This window comes from Crinia signifera, chromosome 1 (assembly GCF_055691185.1).
Source record: "Crinia signifera chromosome 1, ASM5569118v1, whole genome shotgun sequence".
NCBI classification, from domain to species: domain Eukaryota; kingdom Metazoa; phylum Chordata; class Amphibia; order Anura; family Myobatrachidae; genus Crinia; species Crinia signifera.
The window spans coordinates 420,999,013-421,015,068 of NC_139217.1; the positions used below are offsets into that span (position 1 = coordinate 420,999,013).

At 43.2% G+C, this 16,056-nt stretch overlaps 1 protein-coding gene across 1 annotated transcript in view; it reads right to left on the reverse strand.

Moving 5' to 3' along the window:
- Positions 1 to 16,056, reverse strand: part of MSH3 (mutS homolog 3) — a 192,110-nt gene that overhangs the window by 54,105 nt on the left and 121,949 nt on the right. Inside the window, 3 exon segments of the mRNA XM_083151861.1 lie at positions 4,136 to 4,293; positions 10,907 to 11,021; positions 11,761 to 11,868. Of these exon segments, the coding sequence (XP_083007987.1) occupies positions 4,136 to 4,293; positions 10,907 to 11,021; positions 11,761 to 11,868 (381 nt within the window).

Genomic DNA, 16,056 nt, shown 5'->3' on the forward strand with positions numbered 1-16,056 from the left:
TGCCCATGAGCTTCCCTCCTCAAGCCAGCTCTGCCAACTGTTCCACCTTTCTAATTTTATTTAGGTGTAAGAAAATCATTTGAAGAATTCAAATTGGTGCAGCACAGGTCTCCTGGAACGGTACTTATGTATTATCTGGACTCCCATGTTAAATGCACCCCATTTTTTCATATCCCTACTATCCAACTACGCATGGAGTTGATTTTATATAGTGTGGCGAGCGCAGCGAGCCACCGTGCCCGAAGCGTGGCGAGCCCCGCGAGGGGACACGGTCTCATAAGAAAACCGGGAGTCCAGATATTACATAAGTACCCCCTGGAACCTCCATGGTTATTGGTGTGTGCAAGGTGAGACCGGTCCCTCCAAGGTGAGCAGCCATCTTACTGCACACAGCAGCTGTCTAGGTTCCTCCCTTTTTCTCTCTCAGATTCTCCTCTATCCCTCTCACACTTTCCCTCTATCTCACACCCTCTATCTCACACCCACACTCTCTCATACACACTCTCCTCTATCCCTCTCACACTTTCCCTCTATCTCACACCCACACTCTCTCACACACACACACTCTCCTCTATCCCACACCCACACTCTCTCATACACACTCTCCTCTATCCCTCTCACACTTTCCCTCTATCTAACACCCTCTATCTCACACCCACACTCTCTCATACACTCTCCTCTATCCCTCTCACACTTTACCTCTATCTCACACCCACACTCTCACACACACACACACACACACACACACACACACACACACACACACACACACACACACACACACACACTCTCTCCTCTATACCTCTCACACTTTCCCTCTATCTCACACCCACACTCTCCTCTAACCCTCTCACACTCTCCCTCTATCCCACACCCACACTCTCTCACACACACTCTCCTCTAACCCTCTCACACTCTCCCTCTATCTCACACCCACACTCTCTCACACACACAATCTCCTCTAACCCTCTCACACTCTCCCTCTATCTCACACCCACACTCTCCCTCTATCTCACACCCACACTCTCACACACACACACACACACTCTCCTCTAATCCTCTCACACTCTCCTCCCTCTCACACCCACTGTTTCCCTCTCTTTCACACCGACACACTCGCTCTCTCCTAATTTCGCACTTCCTCTCACACTCCCTCTCTCAAGACTTTCTCCCTCCCTCTCACACTCATTTTCTCCCTCACATCCACTCTCTCCCTCTGTCCCACACTCTATCCTTCCTCTCACACTCTCTCACACACACACACACACACACACACACACACACACACACACACACACACACAGAAAAGTTTTCTTTCAAATGTTTAGTGCTACAGTCAGCAACACCCACATCTGACCCAGGCCCAGAGTGTTCCAGTTTTCTTCTGCCACTGCAGGACACACCCCTTAGTGGCGATAGGTACACCCCCAAGTGAAGTTAGACACGCTGGGTGGAGCATGACACACCCTCTCAGCGGCACAACGCATTTTTCGAGCATTCAAAATCTCCCTGAAACTAGTTTTCAAAAGTAGGCAATTATTGAGTACATGCGTGGAGAAGTGAGAGCAGCAGAGGCAGCAATGGGTATGGTACTCTAAAATAAACAAAATGTATCCCAACAAAGAGGGAGGGGGAAATTGCTAGGTACCTATACACAATGCTGTTGTCATTTTATGAAGCTGATACAGATATTACTGTACCTGTTCAGATTGTCTTTCAAGCAAGAAACTCTAGGTCACTACAATTCAGTAACAGTGGAGGGGGAGATAGCTAGGTACATATATACATACATACATGTTACTGTATCATGATGTATGTAATATATGTGCTGGGTCGATCCCCCAGGGATCGCCAGTGCTGAGAGCATCAGGTGCTGCAGCTGGGAATCACCATAAACATCTATGCACTGTTAAGCCCACCCCCCAGACTACTCATTGCTGGCGTTCCCTGGGGTATCGATCCAGCACATACATTACATACATAATTACATGTATGTATATACAGGTATGTGCCTAGCGATCCCTCCCTTCACTGCTTGGTCGGTGCAGCACAAACTGAATTGGAGCATGACACAGGGGTGTTATGTGTATGGGCACTAATCTGGGCATTATGTGTAACCATCGCTACTCTGGGCATTATGTGTATGAGGCACTATGGGCATTATGTGTAAGTGTTACTACTTTGTGCATTATGTGTATGGGGCACTACTCTGGGTATTGTGACAGCGCAACTACGCATTGTGTAAGGGGGCGCTTCTGTGGACATTATGGACAAACTGATATCTATATTGCAGTGTAAAAATAAAGCAGCCAGCATTTACCCTGCACAGAAACAATATAACACCCAAATCTAACTCTCTCTGCACATGTTACATCTGCCCCACCTGCAATGCACATTGTTTTGTCCATTAGACAGTGAATTTGCCTATGCGAGTGAACCAGAATAACCCTCTATGTGTAACCTACACTACTCTGGTCATTATGTGTAAGCGGCATTATGTATAAGCAGCATTACTGTGGGCATTATATGTAAAAGGCACTATTACTGTTGGCATTATATATATTAGGGGCACTACTGTGTGTAAGGGAAACTAGTGTGTGGTGTGATGTGAATCTGTGACACTACATGCAGTGTAATTTGAATAAGATTGTCCAGCTGTGTGCCGTAATTTGTAAAAACACTCCATATGAGAACATACGGTACTTGTGTATTATAGCGGCGCCCCCGATGTACATCGCCCAATGTTTTTATTGCATCGCATGCCATGCACCCGATGGCATGCGATGCGACACGATTTTGGCCCCCTATGTGATGAAACATTGTATAAGCACCCAAATGGGTGCTTACAATGTTAAATGCACCCCCACACCACCCCCCCACTATAAACGTGAACCCGAAGCGTGGCGAGCGCAGCGAGCCCGCGAGGGGCAGCGGTATGCAACCTCTGACCTTTTCATACCCCCACTATCCACGTCGGCGTGGAGTTGAGAATATAAAGTGTGGCGAGCGCAGCGAGCCCCGCGAGGGGACGCGGATACCTGTGAAGCCCGCGAGGGGACGCCGATACCTGTGAAGGTATCCGCGTGCGCTCGCCACGCTTCGGGCTCGGTGGCTCGTTGCGCTCGCCACACTTTCTATTCTCAACTCCACGCCGACGTGGATAGTGGGGGTATGGAAAGGTCGGAGGACGCGTACCGCTGCGCTCGCCACGCTTTGGGTTCACGTTTATAGTGGGGGGGTGGCGTGGGGGTGCATTTAACATTGTAAGCACCCATTAGGGTGCTTATACAATTTTTAATCGCATTCTATGGCATTGTATGCCATACACAATGTCATACAATTTTAAAATTGTATGACATTGTACAATATCGCGCGATATTGCATACCATCGCATGCCTTATGGTATGCGATGCGATGGGCGCCACTATAATACACAAGTACCAAACATACCCCTTTTTTTTATCGTGCGAGCCTCAACCATGCACTATCTCTATTATAAGGTATGGGAGGGCGAAATTTATAGTTTGCAGGAGGGCGCCCAACACCCTTGCACCGGCCCTGCGTGTTTATAATAGTTACCTTAGTACCTCTGTTTGACATTCCTTTGATGTTTGCTGTCCAGCACTGTGCACATTCTGTAAAAGTCTGACCCTGGCACCTGAATCATGTTAGCGTACCCCAGGGGCATCACAAGGGGGTACAGTCTGCTCCCAGGTGGTGACACCAAAATGCAGCACTTGGCTCCTGTCATTGAAAAGGAGCTGATAGAGCTAGAAGTGTCTCCAGGGACAGGCTTCACCTCTGCCCTGGTAAGGCAATCTCACTCTCCCCCCCCCCCCCCCCACGCACCAACCCAAGCCACTTTAGTGATGTCAGCAGGGCTTTCATAAGCCACGCCCCCTTTGAGAAGCTTCACTCCCTTTTCAGTTGCACTGGATGTTACAGACCCTGGTTCCACCACTTGGGATACCCCTGCATAAAATACATTTATGCGGAATAATTATTATTTAGATTTAGCAAGAAAAAGAAAAGCGGATTTCGTTTCCCTGGAGAGCTTCACTTCATGTTGCTGTTTATACGCTATTTAATCTTTATAACACCTACATTAAAATCTCAATGTTACTTTTTACTATACCTTGTAAAAATTCCATCCACAACACCAATAGTGACTTCCTCTGCAGGGACGTAAGAGCCCATCTGCGCCATGATGGTGATGAGGGCTACCTGCTTGATGTACGAGCTCTTTCCACCCATGTTAGGCCCAGTGATGATCATCACTCTTTCAGAGTCTGCCTACAAAAAACACAAAACCACAATTAGGCGTTCTAGCCATTAAGGAGGTAAATGCTTGAAACGCCTTAGACTCGTCACAACTTTGTTTGTCAATAAGTTTACTCCTCGAATGAATAAATGTGTTGAACAACTGTATATTTTCACATATATGCATCTGCATTAGCAGTACATGTGTCTGGTAGACTACAAGTCCCCATCATCAAAGTGTACACAGTGTGCAAAAGGAATAGTGTTCTGGGAACCACTGGTACCTGAGGAACACATTTTGCAGCGTTGCGTGTGGACAAAATGCCGCAAACAGCGCCGGCCGTGCCCTCCCTCGGACGCTGCGATCCCCCGCAAGGCTGTGAATCGATGATTTGCATAATCAACCATTTGCAGCTGGGGAGAAATCATTCAATGGTCGGCGGCCCTCGAATGATTTCTCCAGCGCTCACTGATCAGAGACACCATTATGGTGTCTCTGATCTGCCAGCACCCTGTGCGGGTAGCAAGCGGGCAGCTGACATCCGCTGATGTCAGCTGCCCGCACCACCGGGCGATTTGCATGGGAAAGCCCAGCATTTTCATGGGAACACCCATGAAACGCTGGGCGTTCCCATGGGCTCTGCCCTCCCCCCCCACGCCCCACTGCATGTTCGCCGGGCCCGCTCGCACCCTGTATCTGTGCATGAAAAATATCGGTCCCACAGGGGACAGAAGAAACGAGAATAACCCCTGTAATGCCCATAGTAGTAGTGGTGCTTATACCAGTGACTTAACTACACATTTTGGTGCCATAATGGGAATTGCTACCCCCTAAACACACAAAACCGTAATAGTGCGCGCCAAATTTAGGGCGTGGTCACATAATAGTACCAATAACACCATTATGCCCATTACACATAATGCCACACACCGTAATGCCCCTTACACAATATGCTGCACACCGTAATGCCCATTACACATTATGCTGCACTGTAATGCCCACTACAGATTATGCTGCACACCGTAATGCCCATTACACATTATGCCTCACACTGTCATGCCCATTACACATTATGTTGCACACCATAATGTCCCTTACACAATATTCCGCAGACTGTCATGCAAATTACACATTATGCCGCACGCTGTAATGCCCCTCCCTACAAAATATGCCACAGACAGTAATGTCCATTACACATTATGCCTCACACTGTAATGCCCATTATACAATATGCCACACACAGTAATTCCCCTTACATAACACACACTGTAATGCCCTCTACATATTATGCGGCTGCCACACACAAAAATGCCCTTTACACAATATGCCACACACACCGTGATTCCTATATCACGATAATGCCACACATAATGCCCCAGTACACCTGCTTATACACACCATGGGTGACATTTATTAGAGATCGACGTTGGGTTTTTGGCGATTTTTTTTGCGCAAAAACGGCCGTTTTCGCACTTTTTCCCGAATTCGCATAATTAATGAGATGCGAAAATCGGCAAAAAATGCGGGATTTGCCGCGAAATCGCACTTTCTGAAAGTGCGATTTTTTTTATCTCCGGAATTCGCATCCAGATGTTTTCCCCATTGAAAAATATACAAATCGCATATTTAATGAGATGCGAATTTGGAAATCACCCCAAAAAATGGCGATAACGTTCCAAGCGTATATATCCAGAACGTTTCACGGATACTGAGTTTATTATCTAAATCTAAATGAAAGGGGCGGAGATTTAGATAATAAACTCAGTATCCGTGAAACGTTCTGGATATATACGCTTGGAACATTATCACCTATGGGGATGAATGAGGGTTGTGACATTACACCTTTTTTGCATTAACTGAGGTCTATTCACTGCCAGCGGATTGATGGGTGGTGGACACCAGTATGCATGAGTAGTGTCGACCCGTCTGCGTCGCCCCTTTAAGCAACTCTGATTTATTTGGGAATGTTTTATGGTGTCCTTGATATCTTATATATATTTTCATCATGTATGTTACTAATCATATTTTCCGATCTCTTTCTTCTCTCATTTTTTATGTCTCTCTCATTAAGCAATTTTTATATGATATATATGTGAACTGTATATGATATATGTGTATTTTTTAAAATAGTATATATGCTGGATTTTAGGATTGTTGTTATTTGGAATGTTTATATAAACTTTGTTAATAAAATGCTGCTGTATGTGTAATGTATACTTTGTATTTTTTATTATTATGTATCTGTGTATTGTAATCTTTGTAAAAGGTTGGTTTGTGATTTATAAACAGCAAATACCAATGCAGTGAGTGTCTGCATACTGAAAAGTACTGTCATTACGCCTTAATAGATAATTATGTACATCTGTGGTTGCTGAGCAAAAGCCGGTATATAAGATCAGTGAATACCAGAGTGGACACACCCCCCTGACGAAGTCCATAGACGAAACGCGTTGGGGGTGGCCTACGGAGAGGACGGAGTGACGTCCAACTGTGAGGGAGAATTAAGCGGCGGCTGTGTGCAGAGGACGGTGATCGGGCGCTGGACGTTTGTTTTGCCGTGTACCTGTGAATACCGCATGCTGTGACCTTCCCTATGCTGGCAAGCTGTATTTCTTAAATCTTCATGTATGTGAGCCTATACATCCAGTAAATGAACTGTTATACTTTTGCTCATGGTGCGCTTTTCTCATTTCTTTTGAGATATATATATATATATATATATATATATATATATATATATATATATATACACACACACACACACACACACACACATTTTATAAGCACCTCCCCCCTCAAATTTGCCACTGGTCTGGACTCAAGTATGGAATGTCTGGGAAACTGCACATTTTGGGATTTTTTTTTTTAACAAAGCGAAATATATTTCCCACAATGCACATGCTGTGCCAGTTGTTACACTAAACATATTTCACAGTTGGCCTGATGGTGTGGTTAAAGTTACATTGCTTATTTAGAAAATGTGCCTTATTTCTCACTAAGAATACTCTGTAGGACAGTAAGATTAATAGACTATGCACTAATTCATTTACTGCGGTTCCTGGTAAAATCCATTAGGCACTTTGCTATCTACTGAGAACAGAGTCTCAAACTAGCTGACAGCATAAGGAAATTATTGCTGTTTATTCACTATGCAGTAAAAGTATAGGAAGGTTGTATAAGACAATAGTTCGGTAAACTGTTCTCACACTATTAAAGCAGTATAGTAGTTGTGGTACTTGTTTATATAGTAGTTGTGGGATTACTTGTGTAGTCAAATCGCATCGCATATCGCATAGTACTAGCATGCCATGCGATTTTCACTAATGAACGTTCTTAAATTATTTATGCTACATTAACTAATAACTAATTTACTTAACAAATTTGATTAACACATCGTCATTACTGTGTCAGCTGTATGTATGTGCAGGTGTGAATGTGTTCCTAAAACACCAGGACTATCCACACCACCCCAAAGCGTAGCGAGCCCCGCAAGGGCCGGCGGAACGCGTCCTCCGACCTTTTCATACCCCCACTATCCACGTCGGCGTGGAGTTGATTATATATAGTGTGGCGAGCGCAGCGAGCCACCAAGCCCGAAGCGCAGCGAGCCCCGCAAGGGGACGAGGATTACTTTACATGCATTCCACGTCCCCTCGCCACGCTTCGGGCTCGGTGGCTTGCTGTGCTCGCAATTACAATTGTAAGCACCCATCACATGTAATCACATCACATGTCATAGTAAGCACCCATTACATCTCATGGCATGGGTGCTTGTACAATGAAATATCGCATCGCATTTGGTGCCATGCCATCCTATGCGATATTTCATTGTATAAGCACTCCTGTGTACTTAATATGGACATTGCATTGCACAATGCACAGCACAGCACTATACACGGTATGCGATTCGATGCGATTCTCCTACGCAGAATAGCCCACTAAGCTATTTGCTTAGTGGGCGCCGTGCTAGGAAACAAGTACCGTAGTTGTTAACTTTTTGTTTAGCTATCCACTGAAGTTGTTCCAAATAAAGATTACATGTTATAAGCTATCATTATAGTTTGGAGCATAAATTGCCAGCTGTTGCTGGAAAAGCAGTCCTGTGAGGAATAGAAACAGATTCATCAAATATACAAAAATTATTATCACACAATGTTAACAGTACTGATTAAAATGGTTATTTCATAGTATAGATTAGTTTTATGTTGCAATAATAATCCACAATAAAACTCCAAAAATGAAAGTAAACACAAACCTAAATAACTTTCGGCATCACCAATATTATTAACGATATCGGCAGTGCTGCAGATCGCATAGTGTGTATGGGATATAAGAGGCATATCCAATTAGCCATGGTAATTTACCGCAGCTAATTGATTTGCCTGGGGCTATCCTAATAGCCCAGATGACTGTACATTTCAGAGATTTTGCTTTACCTGCCTCTGGCTGGCAAAAGAAAATACCATATAAGTAAGCGGTTTTTTTTCCATCACTGCTATGAAAACACATGTGTGTGGCTTTTGTGAATCCTTTTTGTTCAACAACTGGTAATTTCTTGCACTGCAAAATCGGGCTATAATTGGATTAAGAGATAATGACCTTTGGACGAAAGAATTTATTTTTCATGCTAATAGTATGCGCCTCCCGAAATGGAAAACAAATGGTTTGTGCTGGTCTGGTGCTACACACATACATATGGTAACACATAAAACATATTCCAATAAAGTAAACATAACATCCAATTTATATTAAAACGAATCATCATGTGTGTCCAAGGGGGGAATTCAATTAGCTGCTGTGAATTTCCACAGGCTAATTGATTCTCTGGGTGGATAATGGGCATCCATTTTCACCAGCCTCAGCGGTTTAAAAAACTCCCAGACAACTATTGGATAAACAGGTGCCGCTACCCTAGTACCAATTAAATCTGTGAACTTTTTATGGATTTTGTGTTAACACCCATTAGAATGCCAAATTAACACAGTGAAAAATGGAGGGCAATTGAAGCCCTGGCTATTACCCATCTAAAGCAGAGGTATGCTTCCGATCCCAATCCTGTACCTATTTTCAGGTTCAAGGCTGGGTGAAAAAGTCAACACTGGTCACAATTATATCAACTCTGGTCACAAGTCTGTTCAAAGTCGGGGAGTAGCGACTTCAACCCATGCACACAAGAAAAGACCAGGGTCGACCAAACAAATGAATGGGTTCCAAATGCTTGACCCAGCAATATCTTCTTCAGTCTGAAAGGGGTATAAGGGGGATATTCAAACCCCGGCGAGCATCTCCCGTCGGGGAGATGCTCGTCGTGCCCTATTCAATGCTGTCTTCCCCGACAGCATTGAGCAGGGTTTCTCGGCAGAATGAGCCCGACATCACTAGCTGTCGGGCTCGTTCTGCCGAGAACGGCCGGAAAGTGACGAGCTGCTGGCTGCAGCTCGCCTCTTCCCGGCCGCAACTCGCGACCACGCCCCCTTTTCGCTCCCCGGCAGGTGGGACATTGAAACCCGCCTGCATGTTCTCGGTCGAGCTGACCGAGAACGGGACTGGGTCACGGCGGTCGAGCAAGCTCGACTGCTGTGACCCTCAGATTGAATACCCCCCTAAGTTTGTTAATGGAATAATTGTCTAGTTAGCAGGGGAAAATTAGTTTTTTTAAGGCAAACTATTTACAGTATTGTTGTTATCATGAAACTAATATGTCAACATTCTATGAAAGCATGGAACTGTAGGTATGCATTGCAAATATGCTCAAAATTCACATTTAAACTTAAAACACAGCACAGACTTGGAAACATTAGTCTCAAAACTTCTAATATTTTTTAGCTTATTACTTACATAGAGATTAAGCTTGTTGATATTGATACTGTATATATTATTACACTGGATGGGTTAATAACAATTGGTTAGGAAAAGACTAAACAGTGATATAAAAAAAGAATAATTCAGAACACTGTTAACAGTACTAAAAGTGCCAGTAAAGCACTAAAAATGTGGGATGATCTTCTCCATAGCAACCAATTTCTATGAGAAGCCTACATTAATATGGAAATAGAAACACATAAATGGCAAGTATGCACTTTACAGACAACGTCAATGTCTATTATGTTAGATAATGCACTTACAACAGCCCGCATTAAATAAAACCTGTTGATACTGAATATATCTGAGAGAGACTTCTTGATTAAGATAAAAGAATACTCCGACATCAAACTGTAAGGCCCCCATACTTTAGGCCGACTTGTCCTAAGGATAAGTCAGCCCGACTTCCCCTGAGCTCCCCCGGCAGCTCCCTGAGAGAGCTTGATAAGAGTTGGCACTTGATGTACTATTTTTTACATGTGATAAATCAGATGCAATTTAGCACATGTAACCCAGGAGAGCTGCAGGCGGGGTAGTGGCAGAAGAGTAGGGTCCGCGGCAGCGGCAGGTGCGGGGACTGGAACGCAGGGTCCGGAGTAGCAGCGAGAGGATAGAAAAAAAATCAGATTCAAAAGACTGGACGGCCGCTGAATGGCTTTGAACAATAGCAAACAGGTCTGAATAAGGCCTCAAGGTTGTTAAATTCCTCCTTAATGCCAATCCTATTGAAATCAATTGGGATACATGATACAAAGAGTACATGCTGGACAAAAAAATACTGACCAACAGACTGGTGCTGTTCGGGACATACTGATTCTGCTCTTCCAATAACAAATCAATCACAGGATGGCGGCCATTTTTAATAATGACTTGACTTTCACTATCATGCACAGTTGGTCTGAAAATTAAACACATTTTAGAATCAGCAACATCTTGAAAAAGAGTAAGATGAATATTTTCTTCTGTAAAAGTCAAATACACCAACTTTTTTATGTTTTTGAAGATATTGACTACACTTTTGCACAATATTTTCTAGAAGTGTTATGTGTGAGTTTGTGTGTCAAGATGGCCATACATTAAAACGACCTGCATACAATGCAGATTGTATGCAGGTCATATGATCGATTGAACGAGTGATTGTGGGGCAGATTTATTAAGCTTGGAGAAGAGATAAACTGGAGATAAAGCGGAGAAAAGGTAAAAGGAGATAAAGCACAGCCAATCAGCTGTGTTTGAAAAAGACAGTTGGGAGTTGATTGGCTGGTGCTTTATCTCCTTTTACCTTTTCTCCGCTTTATCTCCAGTTTATCTCTTCTCCAAGCTTAATAAATCTGCCCCTGTATGTGCTATAAAACACATAATATCTGCTTATGACTGCAAGCCATCCCGACGGATCATATGTGCGACCCGTGGGACCGCGCATTGCACCAAAATACCTCATTATGTGCATACAATCGATCGCACGACCACACGAAATCCTGCGTTCAGGCCTGATATCATTCTGATGTATGGCCAGCTTTAACTGCCCATTAATTTGACCACAGGGATTTTCAGAAGTAACATGAAATCTAGTGACAGCATCATACATTAGGGGTGTTGAGTAATAAGCAGCAGGGAACGGACACTAAATTGATTACCTGCAATAATCACTGTGTTTGGCCACATCAGCCAAAGAGAAAATGCAGTCAGCAGTTGCTAGGTGATTCACAGCCGTAGATACGGAATGGTAATGCTCTCCAAATTTGCTATATATAAAACAAGATTAATTAGAATTTCGATTGTACACGGATAATAACTAATACTATGCAAACACTTTGGTAACTAAGACACGTTCCTGGAAGAACAATAGAAAAATAGTGGGAAATTATTAACTTGACACAATAAGTAATTTCAGGGGTGTTCCTCTCTATAAACTTTATATAATGGGAACCAGAGCAGTGTGAAGGCTTGAGCAGTTTACAGTGAGACCACAAAACCGGAGCACGTCAGTCATCTTGCGCACTTCCTAGTGACAGCTATTTATGTTCCCGGCGTGTGCGATTGGAATAGAAAGCAGACCAGTTCAATTACTATTATGCAAATAAGAGCACCCCAAGTGCTATGTCACATGTCTGTAATACCAGTTGCTAGCTCTTCCATGGCCTATGCAAACATAAAATAATAAGCTACATGTTTGGCATCAGTACTGTTCCTCTAAAGCAGCTTTGAGCTACCACGTCGAATTAAAGGTTAATTTTAGCTTAACCTCCTTACCTGAATGGCAGCAATGAGTGATTATCAGGGAGAGACCCTCACTGCACAGATAAGGTGTGGGGAAATAATGATTTAAATCCATGTTGCAAAAACCCATCAGTGTCACCGTAAATTCAGTACTTTTTAGACAGGCGTTAAAACATTAAATTCACATTTTTGTGTTAAGAGGAACAATCAAATTCGGATAATATATTAATTTACATTAAAGGGTAGCTCCATTTAAATATAATATTAGTCCTTACAAGGATTATGTTTACGTATGGTATATAAATGGATTAATACCGGATTATTAAAAAGTGAGAAATTGTGTTACAGTATTTCTCAGATCTGACCTGTGGCCTGCACAGAATTCCCTCCATGGTTACAAATATTGGTACAGTAAGTACAGAAAATGTGTAAAATGGCAGCAAGAGTGTGTTTCTGAGTTTTCAACAGGACATTTAAAGCAGGTAAAAAATGAAAACATAAAAGCTTTTAGTAGATATCTAACATTTATAGTAGAAACACTTAAAAAAGTTTCAATGGCACAATGGATAAGCAAAGTGGTCTGGCTTTCCATCAACATCCTGACAGCCACATATAACTAATCAATAATGGCAATTAGTGCCGTAACTAGACATTTTGGTGCCGTGTGGCAGAAAGTGAATTTGTGTCCCCCCAATATTTAAAAAAAGGAACAAAAATGTAGGGGCTTGGCTTCAAAGGGAAGGGGAATGGTCAAATAGTTCCAATAATGCCCACAGGAGTAGTGCCCCTTACACACATAATTCCCACAGGACTAGCACCGCTTGTGCACACACTCCCCTCAAAAATAGCATCCCCCTTCCCCTCAGTATCATCCCTGTCCCCCTTCCCCACAGTGTCTGTCCTGTCAGCCCTGTTCTCCTTCCCTACAATCAGTCCCCCCCCCCCCCCCTTTTCGTCATACTATCTTTTAGGCTGCCGGTTCCTACTGCTGCTCCGCTCTCCTTTACACCACAGCCAGCAAGTCCACTCAGCGCTGCACTGTGTTCCACAGCCAGCTGTTCCCATCCTCAGTCACAGCGCCGCCTGCGGAGCAGAGCCCTGAGTCTAGGACACAGAAGGGGAGCGTCGATCAGTATCAGCACAGCACTTCCCCTCGGTGTCCTAGACTAGGGATGGCCATCGGTGCAGTCACCATCGACAGTTGCCATCAATGGCGATACTGCAACCAGCCATCAATAGTAACAAATGATTGGATAGATTACCAATGATAGTTTTACCTATCGATGGCCATCCATTTTCTTTGACTGACTGTCCGTGGGCCAATCAGAATGTGGGGCTATGCTCAGTGTGCCCGCACCTTGAGAAACAAAATAAACCATCCATCGGTTTTGCTGTGCCATGACAGCAAAAATATTGGACATCGGCCATAAATCATCAATGATTAGCCATTGCTGGCCTTTCGCAAGTCAATTGATAGGTGCCGGGCATTTGGAGGCAGCAGACCAGCATTTTGTGCCAGTGCCTCGGTAAACGCTGGCGTTACCCAACCATTGGGAGGAAGGGCCACTGACGTCATCAGTAGACTTCTAACCATGAAAATCGCAGCTCTGAGTAAGTCTAGACTTGGCACTGCAAACATGGGGGAAAACCCTTAGATGGCGAGTGATTGCGAATGGTTTTCCCGTTGTGTGCAGGGCTGCAAACGTATTCCCAGCCGTACACGGGGCGGGGGGATACCGGAGTGGTGTTTCCCTGATCTTTGAGATCTGAATATTCACAGCCCAGCGATCTGAATCAGGCCCAAAATCTCTAACAAAATAGTTCTACAATTCCGATGGTTTCTCACCTTCTATACTAGAGTCTATTAGGAAAATAGATTTCTTTATGTCAGTAGTGGGAATCTCATTGTCCACTAGGGATCGATATGAGAGGTGCAGACTAACATGGAATACATCAATTCTCTTCAAAGACATACGTTGCACAAAACAGTTTAAAGTTGTTTTATGGGTTTGCCAAGTGAAAAATCAATTTGTGCTATTTGTTTTATTTCATCTATTCCCAGGCATCCCACCAGCACAATACAGTTGTTCTTAAGGGGTGTACACATGTAGAGATTTTGGCAGAAGATTTTGACTAGTCAAAATCTCCTAGGTTAGCCAAAATCTCCCAGTTTTTTCCTGCTTAGTCAATATTGTAGATTGCTTAGCATAGATTGACTGTGCAGTCAAGGCAATTTTGACTATTATTACTTAGTCAAAAGGGGCATACACACGTAGAGATCTGTGCTAAGCAATTTTGCTAAGCAATTTTTCTGGTGTCAAGATCTCCCATGGAGAGCACATACAGACGCAGAGATTTGTGCTATGCAATTTTGCAATGCAATTTTGCTTAAGCAAAAAAAGGCCGGGTAGTGGTTCAGAATGAGAGATTGCGATCCTTATCTCTAATTCTGTACACATAGAGAGATTTGCAGTCATTTGCTAAGCAATCTGACTAGATTGTGACTACATGCACTAAGTTAGCAAGAGATATTTAATCTCTCGGAGCATACACACAGAGAGATCTGTGCTTACTTTCTAAGCAATCTAGTCAGATTGCTTAGAAAGTAAGCACAGATCTCTATGTGTATGCTCCGAGAGATTAAATATCTCTTGCTAACTTAGTCAGTGCATGCAGTCACAATCTAGTCAGATTGCTTAGCAAATGACTGCAAACCTCTCTATGGGCCTTATTCTACTTCACTCTTTCTGACAAAATCCTTCTTAGATGGACAAAACCATGTGCACTGCAGGGGGGCAGATGTAAAATGTGCAGAGAGATTTAGATTTGGGTGAGATATTTTGTTTCTGTGCAGGGTAAATACTGGCTGCTTTATTTTTACACTCCAATATAGATCTTCCTTTGAAGTAAAACCCCACCCAAATCTAATTCTCTTTGCACAAGTAACATCTGCCCCACCTGCAGTGCACATGGTTTTGTCCATCTAAGAAGGAATTTGTCAGAAAGAGTGAACTAGAATAAGGCCCTATGTGTATAGAATTAGAGATAATGATCGCAATCTCTCATTCTGGTTTTTCTAAGCAATCTAGTCAGATTGCTTAGAAAATAGCACAAATTTGCTCCGTATGTACACCCCTAAAATCTCTTGTGCATCTAGTCAAAATTGCTTAGTCAAAATTGGCCATTAGCCAATATCTCAAAGTGCGTACGGGGCTTAAGTTTGCCTGATATTAATACCTACACATTCCCAGGTAACACACCAATGTTTGCCCTCAAGTTCCAAAATTAGAATTAACCTCCATTACACTTATACAATCTACTCTACTCTACATTTAAAACCATAGTTCATGAACACTATGGTCCTTGCACAGGGGTAACCTGCTACCTTTTTGCACTGTAATCAAAGTGTGTTTGGTTATGAGTTCCCTAGCAGAGTTCACGTTGACACGTGAACTCATGAACACCTCACTGTCTAGTCGCGCCATAACCCTTTGCACATAATCTAACATGGTGTACCGTGGAATAACTTTCTATATGACTGCATATGTTCCCCCACCTGTTTATATTGTTTATACTGTATGCTGTTTACTTGTTACCCACCTGGCTGCTGCACAGCAAACGAAAACAAATTACTAGTATATGTAAGCATACCTGGCCAATAAAGCTGATTATGATGTACTGTATAACCACCAAATAGTAAGTTCCAAGAAAAT